The 21546-nt window shown below is 48.4% G+C and overlaps 1 protein-coding gene across 1 annotated transcript; it reads left to right on the forward strand.

Moving 5' to 3' along the window:
- Positions 1 to 610: 610 nt before the first annotated feature.
- On the forward strand, positions 611 to 10234 carry SHH (sonic hedgehog signaling molecule; the record flags this gene model as incomplete). Its single annotated transcript, XM_082044856.1, has 3 exons — positions 611 to 919; positions 5674 to 5935; positions 9528 to 10234. The coding sequence occupies 3 exons, from the start codon at positions 611 to 613 to the stop codon at positions 10232 to 10234; spliced, it is 1278 nt and encodes a 425-aa protein (XP_081900982.1).
- Between the last annotated feature and the right edge of the window lie 11312 nt (positions 10235 to 21546).

Genomic DNA, 21546 nt, shown 5'->3' on the forward strand with positions numbered 1-21546 from the left:
TTTTATTTAACTGCAACTGCCCTTAGAAAGTTGACGTGCACTGAGGCAGCCTGCTAATCTTATTTATTATTTTTTGCCTCTTTCACAGAGGCATCTGTTCCTCTTGCTGACAAATGTACCATTCTGCCAAGAAAGTTTTTGAAAAAAAAAAAAAAAAACCAACAGCGTGTAATTGATGTTATCCCAAGAAAGCGCGATCTCCACCCCTCTCTGCTCCAAGCCCTTCAGGTAAAAGGAAAAAAAAATCTTTCAAGAATTTGTTGCCTTTTTGAGGGTTAAAACATCAGAAGACAAGCTTGTCTCGCCTTGGCCAATCAGCTCTCGGCCCTGGCAGCTATAATATAGAACTAAAGGCAGACTCCTCTCACAAGCGTCTTGCTTTGCTACCATTAAAATCAGACCCTTTTTTTGTCTCTCGATTGCTGTCTCCCGACCAAACTCCGATGTGTTCCGTTATCAGCGACCTCACGCCTGCCATTCCAGCACCTGTCTTGCTAGGGATCGGTGGATAGTATAACGATTCAGAAAGCAGACAAGGACATAGGAGGAGAGAGAGCTGTAGAGAGACAGCCAGGGATAGGCACAGAGAGCTTTGAAGTAATTGGATTCAATGGACGAAATGCTGCTGTTGACAAGAATTCTCTTGGTGGGCTTCATCTGCGCTCTTTTAGTCTCCTCTGGGCTGACTTGTGGACCAGGCAGGGGCATTGGAAAAAGGAGACACCCCAAAAAGCTGACCCCTTTAGCCTATAAGCAGTTTATTCCCAATGTGGCAGAGAAGACCCTAGGGGCCAGTGGAAGATATGAAGGGAAGATCACAAGAAACTCCGAGAGATTTAAAGAACTAACCCCAAATTACAACCCTGACATTATTTTTAAGGATGAAGAGAACACGGGAGCTGACAGACTGATGACTCAGGTAGAGCCACAGAGATACCTGTATTTGTGTTTGTTAACCTCTCTGAGCAATCCTAAAGGACGCATCTGTCTTAGTATTTTTGAAAGCCCCCCCCTTTCCCTCTCCCCCTCCTTCCCCCGCCCCTCCAAACTCGGCTAGTTTCCCCCATTGAATGTAAATACCATCTATCCAGACAAGTTAGCAGGGGCTGGAGCTTGAGCTATGTAGATATTTGGTGGGGGAATCTGTGTGATACTTACAGTCATTACCGTGCCATGGCGTTCCCTGTAACTTGGTTAGAGATTGCTGTTTGCATTTGTCCCCAAGGATGCACTTTGATCAAACGAATTGCATACAGCTCAGAGGACCCCAAGTGTATAGTGACCGCCAGGCCACTCACTCATTATTACAAACGCAGTCCTCGGTTGCTACGCCTGCTGACTTGATTTTTTTTTTCCATGATTTATTTATTTTTTTTCTTAATTTCATTTTAGAATTCATTATTATTATTCTTTTTCCTCGCGAGCATATTCTAAATTTAGTAAGCATGCTGTCGTGCACTCACAAAAGGCAGCTGAAGCCGGATCGACCATTCCTCTCCTGATTCCGTATTATATAGCTCGTATTGCAATACCATCATTTGCAATTGTGCCCATCAGAGCGTAAATATATTGATATTTCTTTAAGGATGCTCGCCACCAATGCTCTGGTACTTCCATAGGGGAGGGACTTGCAACTTATCGGCATTGCATCACCTTCTGTTTTAAAAAATCTGATGGCACAAGGTTTACAACTGGGTAAATATTGGATCTCGGGTGGAATCAGATTGCGGAACCATTTTATGCAAAAAAAAAAAAAAAAAAGAAAGAAAGAAAGAGCGAGAGAGACAGAACCACTCCGAGAGTCACCTCATAATTATTATTCATGCTCAACAGAGAGCTCGGTGAAGTCAATTGCTCTGCCAATCCCGGAGTTTCTGAAACTACATGCAATCTAGACACTGGCAATGGGTTTCCTCCAAATATAGGTCAACAGCGCTTTTTTAATATTAATACATTTAAGCCCCACCTTCAGTGCTAGAACAGGACTCGCCTGGAAGGACTAGGCGGGGAGTGGACGCGGGGTAAGGGGGTGAGGGGTGGAATTTCCCAAACTCTCCCGGTTCCTCGGCCTGATTTTCCGCACGTTAGCCGGGTCTCCCGTGGCGAGGGACCGGCGGCCGCCACCATCTCCTCCCGACCACCTTAAATCGCACCGTACCTCCGAGCGCGGCGGCGCGCCTCTGCCCGCCCGCCGCTGCCCCGCGCAGGGGTGCGGAGCGCCGCGGAGCGGCTGTGGGTCCCCTCCGGGGCGCGGCCCGCTCCGCGCCCTTCTTGCGCACCCGCGGTTCCTCCGCCCTGGCTGCCGCCGGTGCGAGGCGTGCGGCGAGTCAGCCGCATCTCTCGCATTTTCAGCTCCACTTACTCCCCTCGCGTATCGATCGCGGCGGCTCGGGTTTCGCCCTTCCCTCCGCAGCCCGGCGGCGGCGGCGGCTCCACGGGAGACAGGCTCCCGGCGGGGCTCGGCGCATCCCTCCCTGCGCGGCTGCGCCGGTGCGTGTGCGCGGCGGAGCGGAGCGAGGGGGGCAGCGGGGAGCCTGCCGGAGAGGTGGGCTGCGGGCCGGGGCGGTGTGCGGGCTGACCCCGGCCCCGTGGCTCTCTCCCGGGGCACGCCGCGCCGGCTACGCGGCTGGCCGCTCTCGCTGCATTAGCTGGCAGCATCTGAACTCCTGACCTTCTGTCAACTTCTCTCAGACGAACGAAACGAAAACAAATACTTTTTTTTTCTTTTTTTTTTTTTTTTATCCTTCAGTGCTTATTGCTGTGCCTTAGACACAAAGGAGGGAGGTGGGCTGAGGGCAGCGGAGACGTGGAGGCCGCAAGGCCGGGTACCCGGCGGCGAAGAGGGGAGTGAGGTGGGGGACCGAGCCGGGCTCCGGCACCCCTCGGCGAGGAAGGGAGCGGGGAAACGGAGTGGGGCTGGGGAGGGGGCGGCGGGGCTGCCCTTGCCTACACTCCCCAGGGCATGACCGGGTCCGCAGCGCCCCGAGGTGCCGACCTGCCGCCGGCCTCCCTGCCTGGCTTTTCCGTCCTTCCCTCCCTGAGCCAGCAACCTCTCGTTAAATCCCAGCCTTTAAAGCCCTGCTTCGCGAGCCCTTCAACCATGGAGAGATCTTCCCTGAGCAGTATCGTTAAACTTGCCGAATAGTTGCCGAATGCATTAGCCGCTAGTTAATATTAACTCCAGAAGGGGGGAAAAAACGCAAACAGAGGTAGGTAAGTCAGGTTCTCAACTTTGCAGGTGACAACAGCAGTTTGCTGAAGGTTCCCCCCTTCCTCCTCTCCCTCCCCCCCACCCCAGCCATTGGCTGGATCCGGGGGAGAGATAAGGAGGCCAGGTCAGTATGATAAAGCTGGAATTTGTATGAAATAAAATGGCAATCTCGTGTAATGCAGGCACACAACCGGGGCGTGATGTGAGGAATTTAGAGATCAACTTGGCATTTAGGAAGCCCACCAGGTTGTTTACACTGACAGGTACCTGTTAAGTGTTTCCTTCAAGCAATTCATTTGTGAAGAGATTAGGAGCTGGCAGGAGAGGGCTTGTTGAACAACTTTGCCTCCACACAAAGCGTCAGTGGAGGCAGCCCTGCTGAGCTTCACGGTGGCTGAACAGAATTGGGCTTGATTTGTGGCACACGACCCAATGAATTAATAAATAGTCTGGGCTTCACGGCTTTTGACTCTCACAATCCATCTCAGGCAGTATAAAAGAGAGGGAAGTCCTTTAGGAGGTCGTTTCTTCTTCTTTATTTCGCCTGAAGCCGGGAGCTGATGATGGCAGGGCCGGAGCGGCAAAGAGCCCCTGGCGCTGCCCGCACCGCTGCCCGCCCTTCGGCGCCCGGGACGGGACATCGCCGTGTCGCGCACGTCTGTCGCCTTATCAGTAACCGAGACGTTTGATCCTTCGCCCTCTTCCCCCTGTAAATCAATGGAGGAGCGTATCCATCCTCTCAGGTGTGCGAGGGCCAGGGGAGGAAAAAATAAATCAACTTCCTTGTGCTGCTGGGCTTTGCTGCTGGGAACAGTGCCGAAAACCAAACACCCGGCTCTTTCCATAAAACGGTAGGCCAGAGAGTACAAAGTGAGCTCACGATTGCGTTTTATATCTCTCAGGGACCCGTGTGTTGGCGGAATTGCTTTTTATGGTTGTTCATAGACACACGCAAAGTTTCTTCTTGAGTAACGTTGCGTCCCTTAAAAGTACCGCCGTCGGGAAAAATGGAGAGGCTTTACCTTTCTGGGAGCCGTAAAGGGGGCCTTTGAGGTCTGTTACTTGGCATGCTGGGAGCAAACTGGGGAGAGTGGTGCTGCAGAAGGCCAAGCATCCCAGTCAGGCCAGCAAAAGTGAGGGAAGAGCAGCTTACTGCATCCCGCTGTGGCTTTAATCCGCATAGATATTTACATCGAACGAGCCACATCGTGTATATTCACGAGTTATTTTCCTCTCAAAAAGGGTGGAAAAGAGTTGGCAACGTGTGTGTTTCCAACCCTATACCTTCGGTCAAGTGCTTTTCAATGCATTCGGTGCTGATTTCCTATTTCGAGGAGGCTGAGAGTCCTTTACCTCTGCGGCTGGCACGTCTGTTCTCCCCCTTGGCTAAAACAGGAATCCCCTCTAAACTTTGAGGGTTTCATGTAGAAATCGCCCCCCTTCCATGAAGAGCTGTAGCCACTCTTCACCTCCCTCCTTCCCATCCTTTCCCCATTATTTGCTCGGTCCCCGCAGGCCCCCCGGTTCTGCCGGGCCCGGTTCAGCCCCGGGGAAGGCCGGCGGCTCCGAAGGGGTGATGGAAAACCCTCTAGTGCTTCCCGCAAGGAGCTGGAAAACGTTTCACTCCACACAAAGGGTCTCTTAGCTTGAATAGCATCCCGGCTTCGCTTAACTTCCCTTCTTGGCCCTCCCTTGCTTTTCATCTTCCCAATAAGAGCTATATTATTGTATGGATTTGTTCGGCTTTGTAGGTGAGCGCCGATGTGTGTTTGAAGCGGAGGGAATGCTCCCAGCCCATGCTGCTTTGAGGGCTCTAATGAGTGATGGGAGAAGAGAGAAATAAAAAAAACAAAAACCACCACAAAACCAAACTCAAACCACCCCTCCCTCCCGCACATAAAGGCTGTTAACATGTATTGAGACCCCTTTCAACACAGAATTAAGCTGAAAAGACCCGGAGAGACATTCCGGGGGGGAATCCGTGACTCCAAGATATACGGCGAGTGTTTGTTCTCGGCAAAAACTTTGCTCTCGGGAAGGGGACAAGGCACTTAGCGGCAGGAATTTGCTCCGTGCAGGTGGCTTTGAACTGACACACACCCCAGCGCCAGCGATGGGGCCGAGGGGTCCCCCTGCCCCTGCGGCAGGTGCTGGGGGAGGGGGTGGCTCTGTCCCGGTTGGTCTTCGTGGTGTTTCACCCCCTTTTCCTCTCGGGTCCCCAAGTTTCACTTGCCTCTTCACCTGCCTCCCCGTGCCTCCCTAGCACGGAGGAGAGGTTGCTCAGCCCTGGCTCGGCCCACCGCTGTTCGGGGCGGGGGGGGGGACACACCACTAACACCGATTTGCCTGGGGAAGGAAGGCAGGATGCCTCCCTGGGGGGGGAAGGAGGGTGAAGGGGGGGCTGCCCCTGGCTGCAGCACCCCCAGCAATGCGCCTTTCCCCATGTGCCCGTATCCCCGCAGCGCTGCAAGGACAAGCTGAACGCCCTGGCGATCTCGGTGATGAACCAGTGGCCCGGGGTGAAGCTGCGAGTGACCGAGGGCTGGGACGAGGACGGCCACCACTCCGAGGAGTCCCTGCACTACGAGGGCCGCGCCGTGGACATCACTACTTCGGACCGGGACCGCAGCAAGTACGGCATGCTGGCCCGCCTGGCCGTCGAGGCCGGCTTCGACTGGGTCTACTACGAGTCCAAGGCGCACATCCACTGTTCCGTCAAAGCAGGTAAGGCAGGGAGACTGTTCAGGGACACATCGGGATGGGTGGGTGGGGGGACACCCCCGGGACATGGCTCAGCTCCCCCCAAGCCTTCTCCGCCCTGTCCGTTGCCCCCTGAGTTCCCTCCTCCGCGGCCCCGCAGGGTCCCCGTCAGCCCCGTCGGGGCTCCCCGCGGATGCGGAGCAGAGCCCCCTGAGGGGGCAGCCTGCCTCGCCCCCGCCTCTTAATGACCCCGCCAGCGCGGGGAGGGGGAAAGTAAGGAAAAGGGAGGAAAAGAAGGGGGAAAACAACAAGAAAAAGCCCAGCCAGCTGCAGCATTTTTTTTTGGCAGCTTTTTATTTGGGTGATTTGCTTGCCCAGCCTTCCCAGGAGCGCTGCGCCGCAGCCACACACCCTTCTGCTCCCCCCGAAGGATTTGCTGCTTTCCCCATCCCAAGAGCATGTTCAACACAAACACTAGTGGCCGTCTCCAGCCGCCCCGCTGGCTGCACGCCTTACTCGCGATCGCTAATCTCCGAGTGGGAGCCGGCCAGGAAAATAAATAAGTAACGTGGTCCCCTGCCTCCTTCAGCGGCAGCCGCTAGGAAATTCCCAGATAGGGATACACGTACATATAATATTGTTCCCTCCCCTGTGCTTACAACGCCACACACTGTCTCAACCCGGCAACAGCCTGCGAGAAATCGCCGACTCGCCGAGTTCATTTTTTGACACTTGGCACTACTCTGGGGAGCAAAACGGTTGGCAAGTGCCAGCCCACCCCCCGCCGCCTCCCTCCGCCCCGCCGTATGGCAGCTCAAGTGCCTTTTAATAGCATCCTCTAGCTCAGCAGCCCAATGGAAGTGTCAAGAAACACTTGGTTGCAAAATAAAATAATGGGCTTTATTTAAATATAGCCGTTTGCTTCTAAATAAGCAGCCCCTCGGCAGGGAAACCAGCCTGGCCTCGCCATGCCTGTCTGCAAAAGGGGCTTATCCCCCAGCTCCAGCCCAAAGCTCCCCAGGGGCTGAGCCGGGGTAGCACCTCTCCTGGCCCACTCAGGCTTTGTCCTGAGAGACTGCTATTGCTTTTGTTCAGCTCCCCACTCCTTTCTAGCCAAAAAGAGGCCCTGCAAAGCTATCAGCCCTCTGGTGTTATGAAACATCCCTTTCAATAGTGAAGATGGGGTTTAGAGTGCAAGGTGTCCAATTGTGGTGCGTGGTGACCTCAGCCCAAGCGCACCCCTTAATCCATCCCTATGGGTATTTCATAGGAGAGGAGTAACCCCAAGCTGCTCATTGAGATTCGGCACACACGGACTTGGGGGCGATATTTAGAGGGTGTCAGGCAGGGTCGTGTGACTGTACTAGATGGGCTGCAAAGGAGCAGGCTTGAATTCCACCCACTCAGCCTGATTTCAAACTGTCCAAACCTCATTTCATGAGAGAGCATCTTATGAGAAGATTAAACCCCATAATACCAGGCAGGAAGATTCTTTATCTAGATCTCTGTTTGCAAAAAGTATGATCCCAGAGACTGGAATGCAAAGAAGAGTTCCCCCAAGGCCTGAATTATTGTAACCAGGACAGAGGAGGGAGAGGCAGGGGTGGTAAAAGGGACATTGATAATGCGCTACAGAAAGTATTTAGAGCAAGCTTCTACATTTAAAATTCAAATACACATCTTGAGTGCCTTGGAAAAGTGGCTCTGCTGTGCAAATAGTGCTTGGAAGGTCCTGGGTTTTTTGGAGAGTATGTGTGTGAATTGGCACATAGGGTTTCTGCACCTGAACAAATAGGGAGGGGGAGAAAAGGGGGGGAAGAAGCTGGGAAAAAAATGGAAGTGTCCTCTCTTCCAAGAGTGTCTGCATTTATTACATGAATCAGAATGACAATGCTGATCCTTTATTGGATTTTAATTAGAGAACCCAAACAAGCACTGCTCAAAGCAGCGGATTTTCACACCTCTGCCAATTCACTGGCATGTTTGTAGAGCTGCTACACTACTAGATCTATTCATCAAGTCCCTGAATATGCAAACAAAGCTCAAGCCAGACCTTTACCGCCGGCTTGTAGGAAGGTGTAGCTTGCTAGCAGAGGGATCCACATAAAGCACATAGCTTGTTTGTTGCCATGTCCTCCCTGAAGAGGCCTTGGAGATCTCACTGCTTCATTTCTGAAGGAGAAGTGATAAAGTCGTTAGCAAATCAATAACAGTCTAATTTTTGCCCTTCCTGTCCTTCCTGAGAAAGTCATTAGGAGACACTCCGTGGGTTTATTTAAATCCTGAGAGCTTCAGTAGCAGCCGCAGAGGCAAAATATAAAATCTGACCACTTTTAGGAAATAAATCACCAGGACTTTCAACTGATATAGGGAGCAACTGAGAGAAACCAGGCAAGGGAGGGATGAAGAATGTCAATAGCTGTAGCAAAGACACTTGTTTCTGTGACATACTGTGACATTGGCTACAACCCAATCTATAGAAAATCAGAGCTTTTAGGAACATCTCAGCATCCCTTGGTTAAGTCAGAGACCAGCCTGGAACAGGGCAGAGCTCCTCTCCTACTGCCCTGCACGTGACTGAGCTTCCAGAAAGGGATTTGCAAGAGAGACTCAAAGTTTCATTGCTATTTCTGCTTTATTTAAACCTGCAATTATTCCTCGTGGGAACACTGGAAAACAACAGCAGTGACAACAGCATTTAGTAGCTAAACTCTGAGTAACTGTGAAAGCTGAAGGAGGTGAAGGAGGGATGTGCTTGGGTCTGGAACAGGTGTGGGGTTGCCCAGGGACCATGTGCCCCAGGACGGAGAACAGGGATCAAGGAGATTTTTGTTAGTTTGTTTGTTTCTTTGATTGTTTTTCTGAAAGAGGAATGAACCAGAGAAGTGGAAGTGCCAGGCAGGCTTGTTATAGAGGATGACATGGGCCCCAGCAGCTGTTGTGTTGAGGAGAAGGGCAGAGAGGGCTGGGGGGCAGCATGGGGGGTCACACACAGGCCGATGGAGGGGAGGGCTCAGGAAATCTGGGCTCTTGCTTTCCAGTGGGGTGATGTGCAAGTCCGTGTGCTCTTCAAGCCAAAGTCTCCCCTTGCTCTTTGCTGCCATAGATGGGATCCCTGAGTAAGAGCGGCGTGGCGACCTTGAGCATTGAGAGCATGGACGCTCACATAGAGGAGGAAAAACCTTATTCCAGCAAACTCACTCGGCTTGGAATCCTGCAAGTTATCTGATATCAGGCGTCAGGCACAGGGAAAACAGTATCCAAGTGGGAAGCTCTTCCAGACTAGATTGGTTCTGGAACAGCTTTTTCAGGGGAAATATTTTGGCCCATTTCCATAATGAGACAAGGGACCCCTGTAACTCCTAACACAAAGGGAGATGCACCAGCTCAAATCGGGCAGGAGGGGGACTCTCATTTGACCCGAGTACAAACAGGGCAAGTTGATAGATGACAATGGAGAAATTTTGGTGGGAAATGAGGCTGCATCCTGCACCCATGCTTCTTGGGCTGTTCAGGGCAGCTGGAGAAGTGGCACATGTGTCAATGCCCCTATACCCCCATGCCCCAGCCCGGTGGGTGCTCTGTCTAACCCCACTGTGCCTTTCTTCTTGCACAGAAAACTCAGTGGCAGCCAAATCGGGAGGCTGCTTCCCTGGCTCGGCCACGGTGCACCTGGAGCACGGTGGCACCAAGCTGGTGAAGGACCTGAGCCCCGGGGACCGCGTGCTGGCAGCCGACGCGGAGGGACGGTTGCTCTACAGCGACTTCCTCACCTTCCTCGACCGGGAGGACGGCTCCCACAAGCTCTTCTATGCCATTGAGACGCGGCAACCCCGGGCCCGGCTGCTGCTGACGGCCGCCCACCTTCTCTTCGTGGCCCCCCAGCACAACGAGTCACAGGAGGGGACCCCCAGCAGCCAGGCGCTCTTCGCCAGCCGCGTTCGGCCGGGCCAACAGGTCTATGTGTTGGGCGAGGGCGGGCGGCAGCTCCTGCCAGCAGCCGTGCACAGCGTCTCGCTGCAGGAGGAGGCTTCGGGGGCCTACGCCCCCCTCACCGCCCAGGGCACCATCCTCATCAACCGGGTGCTGGCTTCTTGCTACGCCGTCATCGAGGAGCACAGCTGGGCGCATTGGGCCTTCGCTCCCTTCCGCCTGCTCCAGGGGATGCTGGACGCCCTGTGCCCCTCCGGCGGGGGGACCCTGGTGGGTGCCCCCGCCACCCCTGGCATCCACTGGTACTCTCGCCTCCTCTACCGCATCGGCAGCTGGGTGCTGGATAGTGACTCTCTGCACCCACTGGGCATGGTGGTACCATCCAGCTGAGAGCATCCTGAGCCATCCCGGCTGCCCGCCAACCGCTGAGGGAGAGACAGAGACACAGAGAAAGAGAAAGGAGGAATAAATGGAAAAGAAAGAAAAAAAAAAAAAGAAAAAAAAGAAAAGAAAAACCTAAAAGAAAAAAAAAAGGAAAAAAACCCACATATTTTTAAAAGAAAGCACGGATTAAGACTTAAAAAATAATAATAATAAAATAATAATAATTAAGTAGGACAGTCCAAAGTAGACTTTAAGGGAAACAAAGACCCCAGGAAGTTCTGTTCTGTTTAGTTTATAAATATATATATATTTTTATTTGTTCCTTTGTTTTGTTCATTGTTTTATTTTTTTTTTTCCTCCTCTCCTGGATATTTATTTCTTTGGTATTTTGAATAGATGTTTTAAAAGATATGAACCGGACCTTCAAGAGCCTTAAATAGTTTCTTTGATAATTTATTATCATGTGAACTGTACTCACAGGGGAAAAAATTATTTTGTGAGGCCAAGCAAAACTGCGCAGAGTCTATTTTTCTACATGTCATGTGTGTCCTGACTTTCAGAAAGCAAAATTCTGTACTTTCCCATCTCTCCATTACATTGCTCCTTCATTTCAGCAAGTCTAAAAACCAAGCAAAGAAACACACAAAAAAGACAAACTTCATGGGGGTCCGTAAATTATATTTTTATACACAGAATTGTAAATTAGATTTTTTTGAGAGATCAATACTTAACTGAATCACATTTCGTTTTTTGAAATAGTGTAAAATATGAGAATATATTATTTTAATTTAAATAGTTTCAAATGTAACGTCATTTCCTGTATTGTTTTCCATGCTTTGCTTTGTAAAAACACCATTTGGCCACGTTCATGGAAGTCAAGACTGTTACACAAACGTTTTATTTGCAAAAACCGTAAGAAACTTTGTTATTTTTAACTTCAAAAAATTTATTAGAAAATAATATTTTTTAAAAAGCGCACATGGCGGCAATTCTGTGACGATGGAGACGGTAGTTTGTACAGAGGGGAGAAAAGGATGTTTTGCATTAATAAATTGAGAAATAACTGCTGTAAATTTACTAAAATGTATTTTTTGAATATTTTGTAATAGTTTTAATAGTTTTATAGAAATAAAATGTGCCATGCACAGTCTGGTTAGTATATAATAACTAAGAGTTCCTGGTGCATCCCATTTTTTTGTTTTGTTTTGGTTTTGCTTGTTGGTTTAGGAAACATGATACCTAAAGGAGTGCCCGATATTTTATTTTGATCTGTTGCTGATACCTTTTAATTCTGGTACTTTAATTAAGGAAATGAATCCATCACATCCGTGCGTAACCTGGAATCTCTTGTACTAACAGTAGAACCTCACTTATTTGCACAAGTGACCAGGACACGTGGTTTCCCTTCACGGGAGCTCCAGCTCCCCCTCCACTCTCAGGTGATGTTCTCCCCAGCTTTGTGTCCACCTCCTGGTCCAGTCTGGAGACCACAGATATCTCTTAAAATTTATTTCTGAGGGTGTTAAGTTTACCCTTTGAAGCATGTAAATCTGAAGGCAAGCAGCTGCCTTCACCTCTCAGTGGTGCCAGGATTTTAATTGGCTTTTACTTGAGTGCCTGGAAGATGGAAATCTGGAGGAGTGACATTGACTTTGGTGAATTATCCAGGGTTTGTGTGGCTGATGCTGGAAGAATGAGCTGGCCACCTTCCCTGAGTAAAGATGTGGGACTTGGGACCACCAAGAAAAGAACAAAACATCCTTTGCAAAACAAACAATCAAAAAAGGATAAAAATGTGTTCATTTATTCTGAGAGATGTTCCTTAGCTCAGAGTCCATCCTGAGCCATCGATGAGTGAACGTCTTGGAGATGTGTTTCAGGAGACGCGTGGTGGGGCTAGTGCTGCATCTCCCACCCGTTCCCAGCTCCAAGCCCTGCCGAGGGGTTTGTCCTCGTCGGGTGCTGATGAGTGAGGTTCTGCTGCACTGGGTGCTCCTCCCCGAAGGGTTTCCAGGATCCCTTTAAAAATTTTGCAAAACATTGTGTGTGCGTGTGTGTGCGCATCTGTGACAGGACCGTGTCAAAAGGGAGCTTTCCTTGAATGTCTTCTCACCTTTTCTTTGGTTTTCATTACTCACCAGTCTAGGATGTTCATCCATCGGGCAGCCGTTTGCTCCAGAGATGCAGCCACGTCCTCTGCTGGGATGGACGGCAACTCCAGGTGGCTTCTCAGGATGTCCCTGCCTGGGGCCACCTCCAGAGAGCACAGACCATGGTCTTCCACACTCAAAGCCTGGGAGATTCCAGAGCAGTGTCAGGAGTTGGTGGCTGAGCCCCGGGCATGAGCACCCCCATGTCAATCCCTAACAGATGGATGTGGTCTCTCCTTCCCAGCAGCTTCTAGTCCAGTACCACCTCCATCCTATGGAGCTCAGTCATGGACAGGGTGATGAGACTTCGCTGAGACTGCTGGTGTGCTGCAGTGCCCATGTAGACCACTGGGATGGGAACCGAGCCACCTCAATGGTCACCAGTTGTGGGGCATCGTGAGGGAATGTGAACTGTCCAGTGGGTGCCAGGGACCCTCTGCCCACCCGGCTCGGACTCTGCCACCTCTGTGTCTTTGGGGTCTGCTGGTGCATTGGGGACTGCAAATGCATCTGTTTTGCGGCATGTAAAAATGAGATTGCAGAACAAATTATTTTCTGCTGTAAGAGTTCAGCCTTTGTACAGCCGTGCCTCAGCATCTGAGCTCTCTTACCCTGGTCTTTGAAGGGCAGCTGGCATTTTTTAGAGCATTTATGGTCAAAAAACAACCGTGTCAGAGCCTCCTTCTCCAGAGGTCAGGCACTGGAGGCGTTTAGGCATGGCAGTGATCAAATTTTAAGCTGTTGGCTTGGGGGCTTCAGTCTAAATAGTAATTGAGATGAATAAGACCCATTAGACCAGAGCCCAAGCTTGTGTCAGGGTAGGGTACATGCCCTAATAGGGATCATATCAGACATCGCTGAGTTTAATCTTCACAGAAAGGCCAAGATGAGCTCAGAGCTTTGTGGTGTGAGAGAAGCTGAGATGTTGTCTTTTACTAGGACCAACCTATTTTGTCAAGCAAAGAAATGCCATGCTGTGTTCTCCATCGCACGTATGTCTAGTGATTATATGCCTCCCTCTCACCGTGTATTTATTATATCTCCTTCTCTGGCACCTCACGTCCGGATCAGTCCTTCGTGTCATGCGTTACAAGTGCTTCGTTAGATGAACCGATCCAACCTATAGCTACAGCTCTCGTATGAAGGATGTACTGTCATAACACTGTGCAAAACGTCTAGGAGGCATCACCGTCCATTTGCAGGGTCTGAGTATGGCAATAGTTTGTATGAAATGTACACATAGTGGTGGCTACAGAATAGTTTATGACTAAATACATATCTATTACTGTTAAAATAATGTATAAGAATGTACTTGAAGCTATTACCCTTGTGCTCTGTTGTCTGAATAATTAAAGAAATTACAGAGACTTCCTGAAATGTCTGTTATGTGATGACATTCTTATCGCACATGCTCATCTCTCTGTTTTTTCCCCTGATGACACTGAAATGGGGTGTGGGGACCCTGGTGCTTGGTTCAGTGGGATTTGGCATGGGGCCTTACAAACATGGCAGGAATTTCGCCCGTGCTATTTCATGTGGTGGTGGCAACCTCCCTCTTCTCTCACTCAGAGCCACGTAGACAGTCTGTCATTTACCTGAGAAATACTGCGTGGCTCTGCAAAGCCAAGTCATTTGACAGAGTGCTCTGGGGACACATGCCCTGAAGGTTGGCCCATCAGTGCCTCCTCCCCATCCTTTCCCATCCAAACCAATGTGAGAAGTGACCCTAATGAGACTAGGGCTCGTTCATGGTTATCTGATGGGTCTTTCATGCAGTGCCCCAATGCCCAGACACCACATAAACTGAGGGGAAGCTTGGATACCCCAGTAAAAAAAGATCATGTCCACTGTGCAATTAAAATCCAAGCTGAGCACTGGATCAAACCAGGTCTTTCACATCCAGGTAGCCATGTCATTGTTGGCAGCCCTTTGTACCTTCACCTGTGAAAATTCGCTTAGCTATATCTTTTCAGATATATATATGCACATGTATGAATACATATATAATCTTATTATCCCTACATTAGGAGCTCAGCGTATCCTACCAGGCTATAAATGTGTTTACTTTGGCCCTCCTGAGCGTTTCACATCACACCGAGGTTGAGCAGGTGATGTAAATCAACCCAGTTAGGTGATAATTGGGCAGTGTTTTTGTAGCTCTGGTACAACATCTATTTCAATTACAGGGGGAAGGAAATCAGAAAGAGTATTTTATTTTACTCATTACTGCAAGCCATAAGGGACCACTAGATTTCCTAAACTTTTGAAATTCTCTCTTCAGCAGTTTCTGCCTTAAAACTAGTGCAAGCTTCACTGAAAAAAAGGTCAGTTTTACATGTACAGAACATTTCAGAGCTTTCAATGGAGCAGTGCTAATGCCTACACAGGCTGAAAGGGAAAAAATAATATTTTAAAAGTGCATCTTTACCAGTGAGGGGATTGTGTCAGACTTTGATGGGAGCAGGGTGGGGCCCATAGGCACTGTTTATGCTGAGATTGTTAAATATAATTTTTAATACTTTGCATTTGGGGTGTTTAGGCTTATATATTTAAATTATTTTGATTTTCAGGACTGAAAAGGAACGAGCAAATCCAGGAAATATGAGTTTAATAATCCTGCCCTCGTTCCAATAAAATCTAGAGTGGCATCCAGACCTGATCCGGGTGCACAGGGAGTTGTGCTGTTACCTTAAATCCCAGTGCAGGACCCTGTATAATTTCTTTTCCTTCCATTTTTAGGTAAGAGCAAGCCAGCTCTTTGGACACATATTGTTGCAAATCAGGAGTGAGACCACAAGGTCAGGAAATCTGTTTGGGGTAAAAATATTTGTTTTGATGTCCTGTGACCTAAATGTGAAATAAATATTAGATTTGCTCAGTTTGGTGTAAACAAATGTCCGTTCATATTACCAAGGAGGAGAGGTGACAAGGGATGCTCTGTGTGGCGTGACCGCGGAGGGTCCCTTGGCCACCAAACTCGCATCTGGCTGCTGCCCAAGGGCAGAAGGGCTTGGATGAGGGTTGGGGAACTGCGATGCTGCGGGACACCGTGTGCTTTGTGTGGCTCTGCCAAGCGCACTCAGCTCTGGGGATGACACTGGGACCTCATCCTCTCCTGGGCAGCTCATCCCATAACTGGGGAAATGCTTGTCTGGAACAGCTCTCTGGGACACCACGATGTCTCCCTTGAAAAGGGGATGTGCTTACATGAAAAATATACTTGGGAACGCTGTATTGTTCCAAGCCTTGAGTCTTTTGATGGCGTTTGCTGCAAGGGAACAGATGATAAATCTGTATGCAATTACAGCAACATCCTTTTGGTATCATCACACACAGGCACTCTGTCAGAGACCTGTCACAGGGTTTTGCTGGGTGGAGGAAGCTTATTTTACAAGCAGGCTTTGGTGACTTTGGAGCATTAAAATCTTTGATGAGGGTTTTTTTCAACAGTTTAAGCTGGAAGTGGACTCTGAGGATCCTGAGTCTCATATGGGGCCAGCTCAGAGTGGGCTGCTGGAGACCATCTCCTGTCTGGTCCCACGTGCTTCCAAGGATGGAAAGCCACCGGCCCTCTGGGTAACTAGTATTGTTAAATAAGCCAAGATTTTTCCTAAATATTGCAGTATTGTATTCCTTCCACCAAGAATCTGCCTTTATATTCTCTGTATTTCTTCTGAGGGGAAAGAAACCCAAGAGTTAAAACAATATTAGTTTTAAGAAATCCCAGTTTCAAAATCTGGGACGCTCAGTGGTGTGATGAGCTCTGCTTCTGCTCCTGCAGCCTGCACCAAGTAGAGACAGCCCAAACATTACTCGCCCAGCTAATCCCTTCTCTAAGTCAGTCCTGTCCTGTTTTCTACAGCAGTAAGCACTGGTTTTAATTATTAGACTGTGATGAATTCAAATAAATATTAGTCTCAGGGTTGCTCATGAACAATTCTCTTGGAATAGTCAGCGGTTTGGTGCAAGCTTTGTAGGTTTTGCCAAATGATGCCCTTTCTACTCTGCAAAGTTTTTCTAGAAACAGGAGCATAATACATGTACAGTATCAAACAAGTCTATTCTGGCACAGTATTTGTATGAATAACCATTTTGTGCTAAAACTGGTGGAAGCTGCGGGGTTCACAGGCATCAGAAAGTCCAACTGCCATTCAAATATTTGCAAATAATGAATCATGTGATCCCACAAATAACAACAAACCAACCTGGTTGCTTTCATTGAAGAAAATGATTATGAATCACTGTGTACTGTGGGCTCAGTCCAGCAACCACCAGCGTCAGAAGGAGTCTTTCCACAACTTCAAACAGGCAGGGAGCTGAGCTGTGTTTGCTCAGCTTTACTCGGCGTATCCCTTGCTTTCATATTGCACGATTAAATAATAGAATTTATCAGGCAAGCAGGAATTTCCTAGAGCAGCCAAGAGTGGGCAAATGTCATCTCCTGACTGCATATGTGCAGCTCCCACTGATGTCAGTAGGGTTATGTATGGGCAAAATGAGGTCAGGCTGTGTTGTCCTACTTTACGTGCCCTGTGGTATTACACTCAATTAAGTTTTGTCTCCCAGGACGCAGCCTCCCTCCCTCTTAAGTCACCAGGAACTTTGTCACTACACAACAGTGCAGGAGGAGGTGTGAAATGCTAGTGTTTGATCTAGAGGGTAATAAGGTTTAACTCCTGTATTCGGGAGTGCACAGCTGCACTTTGAAAAGGAGGGGGTTACATTCAGTAGGAAAAAAAAATCCATGAAATCCCAATGTGCATCTTCAGGAGAAGGGAACAGCTTTGCAGAGCATGGTGGCCTCAGCAAGACCTTCTTCCTGAGGCAGCGGAGCATCTTCTCTGCTCTCTGTCAACATCTCCCTTGCAGAAAGATCCTGAATATCGTGGGCAACACTTTCTCAGGCAGCTCAGGAAAGCCAGCCGCATCTTCTGTGCAGGTGACCACATGCTAGACTACTTTGAAAATACTAACCACTGGTTATGAAGTGAAACTATAAATAGCTATAGGAACGCCAGCTGAAGGAGAATGCTGTAAAAAAAAAAAATCCATCATTACAGACAAACAAGCTGCCAGAACTATGCTGTTTGGACCTCGCCCCTTTGATGGGGTTTCTTCTGATTTTGAGCAAGTTGTCTCTCTGCCTTCATCAGAAATGTGCAGAAAAACATCTCTAAGGGTAATTTTCTGTGGTCTACGTGGTCTACATGATGAGAAACACAGTGATGCAGATACCATCTACTACTTGTGTGTCATGCTGAGGGATCTCCTCTGTGTGTACATGATGAAAGCTAAAGACAATCCAGAACCTTTACGAGGCAGCCTGTTTGAAAGCCCTCTTATTTATATATTGGTTAACATATTACATTTAATTTTTAAATCTCTCCCAAGTATGAGGCATCTTTGTATACAAAATAAGCATGTTTCCTACAGGATTTTTAAGTCCATTCTAAATACCTTTGGAAAAGAGGACAGCTGGCTTTTACACGATGTTAAACTCTGCATCGCGCATGTAAGTCACAAGGAGGACCCACAAGGTAGTATCCAGCTCAAGATGAAGACACGATTTTGGCTTCTGATTGTGTCTCCATGTGTCTCTCACTGCGGTCAGTGGGGCCTGCAGGGCAGTTTGGTTTCCCCTGAATGAGGTACCCGCTGGCTGGCAGGAGAGATCTGGGTGAACAAGGTATCCATGGTCTAATGAGGGAGCTGAGAAACCAAGAGCTCACATAGACACCCACAATTTTAATGCCTGAAGGTAGGTATCCTAACTTAGAGCTGAATCCTGCCCAAAATGTCACTTTAGCCCTTCATTTTCCGCGGAGGCTCTCCATGGGGTGCTGGGTGACATTTGGGGCATCCTTGACCCATCCAGTGGTCCTGGTTTGGGGAGCGTGCAGACTTTACATAGCTTTGCATAGTGACAAAGCTCTGGATGTTGACACACGCTGTGTCTGTGTCCATGCTGGGGTAAGCCTGGTGTAGTCCAGAGCTTTCTCTGAGCCTGATCCTCTGCTGTGGGACAAGCTCAGGACTTCAGAGCAGCCACAAACCTCAGTGCCTCTCTTTCCAAGAGTGAGGCATGCTTGTTCAGCCTTGCCTACGTTGGTATAAACACTGTGCACGTACAAAGTAGTTAATGAAAACTATTCCCACTCAGTTTTCCCCCAGGGGAAGGAAAGGAGAAGAGATAGATACTCATGGGAGAAGTTCTCGTCACAGTGCTTAATGTGAACTGGAGGGGAACACACAGTGCCATAGGGATAAAAAGTGATGGAGGCCTAAGAGAGCACCATGGAGTGCATGGAGACCTATCTCTGGGAAGAGATCTTCCTTAATCCATGTACTGTCGAAGGCAAGAAGCAGCGTGTTTCTAGGAGAGAAGAGATCAAGACCATCCACTCTGCAATGCAAGGACATGTGGATGGAGGCTTGCCCTGACACCCACCCCATGCTGACTTCTTGGTCAGAACCTTTGGGATCTCAGGAACCTCCTGTCCTCCAAAGCCCAGTTTTTGGGCAACTCATGGAAAGGACAAGAGAAAATACAAGCGGTTGGGTGTGGGCATGACACAGCTGGGTCTACGCACCAGCTCTCAGTCTCAGTGACTCAGCCCTGACGCCAGGAGCTGTTCCGGGCATCAGACACAGAACAAGAACAGCCGACAGCTCTCCCACTTGCTGCTCCCTGACTTACTCATGGAGACACAGGGAGTCACTCAGGTCTTTGTTTTGTGGTGTGTGGATGCGAAAGGGCTCGTTCAGGGAATGCGAGCGTCCTGGTCTGTGCAGCCAACATTGTGACATGCAGGGCTGTTTCCCACCTCTGGGAGAGACAGCCAGCTCATTTCCCAAGCATGAGGGCAGGTGTCCTCCTCACTGAGTATGGACAAGCCCTTTTGAAGCATTTTCATTTCAAATCAGCTCAGGTGTCTTGCTTTTGTCAGTGCTGAGCAGCTTGTCATGGAGCTGGTGGTGCTGTCATGGGAGGAATGCAGCCGGTATCCACCAGCCCGTAGGGCTGTGCAGCTTCATCAGGTCCCCTGGTATCTTCCAGCAGCTGTTGACCAATACCAGGTGCAGAAGAAACAGTGAAGCTTTGTGGGACTGGTGGGCCCTGGCAGAGGTTTGCAGCAGAAGTTGACACATGCACAGCAAGAAGGACCCAGGTGTCACCAGGGGATTCTCACCTCCCTGGATAAGATCCCAGAGATACAAAGGGGCTTTGCTTTTCCTAAAACAGGAACAAACCAACCACATGTAGCAATGGGCAGGATGCTGCCACTCACTGGGGTAGTGGGGGTGTCTCTGGGGGTGGTGGGGCTGTTTCAGAGGGAGCTTGGCATGGGATCCTCACCTGGGGTTCAGGTACTTGTGACCCCACAACCAAAGGGGCTGGCAGGGTAGGGCCCAAAGGAGCCCAGATGTCCAAAATGAAAGAAAAGTCAGATTTCATGCTATAGATTCCCAAGGAGGCAAATTGTCATTTTACAAGTATAAAAGAAGTCAAGTTTGGGATCCTGTTGGAGTTGCTCTTTGCAGCAGGAAAATGTTTTGCCTGAAAGTGAGTTGTTCAGTTTTGAGTTCTTTTCTCTCATTGACAAAATGTCTGTGCTTTAGTCATCAACTGAAGCTGAGAATGCAACACACCTAAATATTATTTCACATTTGGGTGTAACAGAATAAGCATCAAAATTAGAATATCTTCTTGCAGTTTTATACATCAGAGCTATTCTTCTCCTGTTCATAGGGATCCTGACAGGACAGAAGTATTTATTGAGAGTTAAATAATGACATCTGTTATCAAGAATATCAGATCCATTGAAAGCTGTTTCATATTAAAAAAGAAACTCAGGGCCAATTTTTCTGTTGATGAATATAGGCACAGCCTTATAAACTTCTTTAAAGTTTCACCCTTTACACCGGAATAAAATTCAGCCCAAGGAGCTTATATAAACAAGTATTATAAAAATGTGCAAAAAATATTTGCTTTTTAAAAAATGTCTTAGCAAAAAAAAAAAAAAATAGAAAAAGAAGAAATCAGAAACAAAACCCCAGACCTTTCATGATTCACTGCTTTAGGTGGAATCAAAGTGACCTCTAGTGATTCCCTGTTAACCGTGCAGCTCGACAGCTGCCAGCACAGAGCAATGGTACGATGCTCTCTCATCTGGTATAAAAGCAATCAATACCTGATTAAAGCTAAATTATAGCAGCTAATGACTGCTACAGTGACCATTTCTACAATTCAAGCATAAAATATTTTCCTGAACTCTACCGTTTCCTTTCATGCAAGTCACACACTGTTAAAAGAAGAGGATTGTTTTTATTAGTCCATTAAAATAAGCAACACAATGAATTTATTAGTAAGTTATCATCCATGTGTCTTCTGGCACTGCTGACGTGCTCTTCTTTGGGAACAGGCAGGATAAGAAGTGTGCTAGATTTGTGATTTAACTCATTTGTTCCTACTTTTTGGAACAGTCACAGGCTGATTGCAAAATTATTACCAGTTGTGTAGCGAGCATGGAGTGCTCCTGTGGAGCTAAGCCATTCCCATCCTTGGGTTCAACCAGGCTGGGCAACAGGAGAGAGCGTTTCACCTCTACAAGGTAATCTTTTTCCTCCCAAATTATCATTAAAACAAACAAACAAACAAACAAACAAACAAACAAACAAAGAGCATAGAGAGAGCGTGTTACAGTTCATCAGCAGTAGGAGAAACGAAATATATATATCAGCAGCATTAGGTTGGTTTACCATGAAAATCAATAGAAAAGGGGGTTAGAAAAGAGAAATAATCATTCAGGGGTAATGCAGGGGAAGCTCAGTCAGCAGTGAGATGGTTGCGTGCTCTGGTCTAATATTCCCCAAGGATATTTCAGGGTTGGGGAAGGCAGTAAAAGTCATTGATTCCTTTGGCACAGGAGACAGGGATGGGCACGAAGGAGATGCTGAGCTCTGCTGAGAGTCAGAATGCAGATATTTTTAAAAAAACATATATTCTGTAAATTAGATGTGTCAATCTCTGAACCACAACTGGGTGAAAAATAGGACACTATTTCTGTCAGAAAAAAATTGCCCAACTTCCTTAGTTTCATGCAGGTTTTGAAGAAGTTAATTTCTGACTTCTGATTCTTTCCTGCCCCATCTCCACATCCATTAAAG

This window comes from Streptopelia decaocto (genome assembly GCF_964273445.1).
Source record: "Streptopelia decaocto genome assembly, chromosome: 2".
Classification (NCBI taxonomy): Eukaryota; Metazoa; Chordata; class Aves; order Columbiformes; family Columbidae; genus Streptopelia; species Streptopelia decaocto.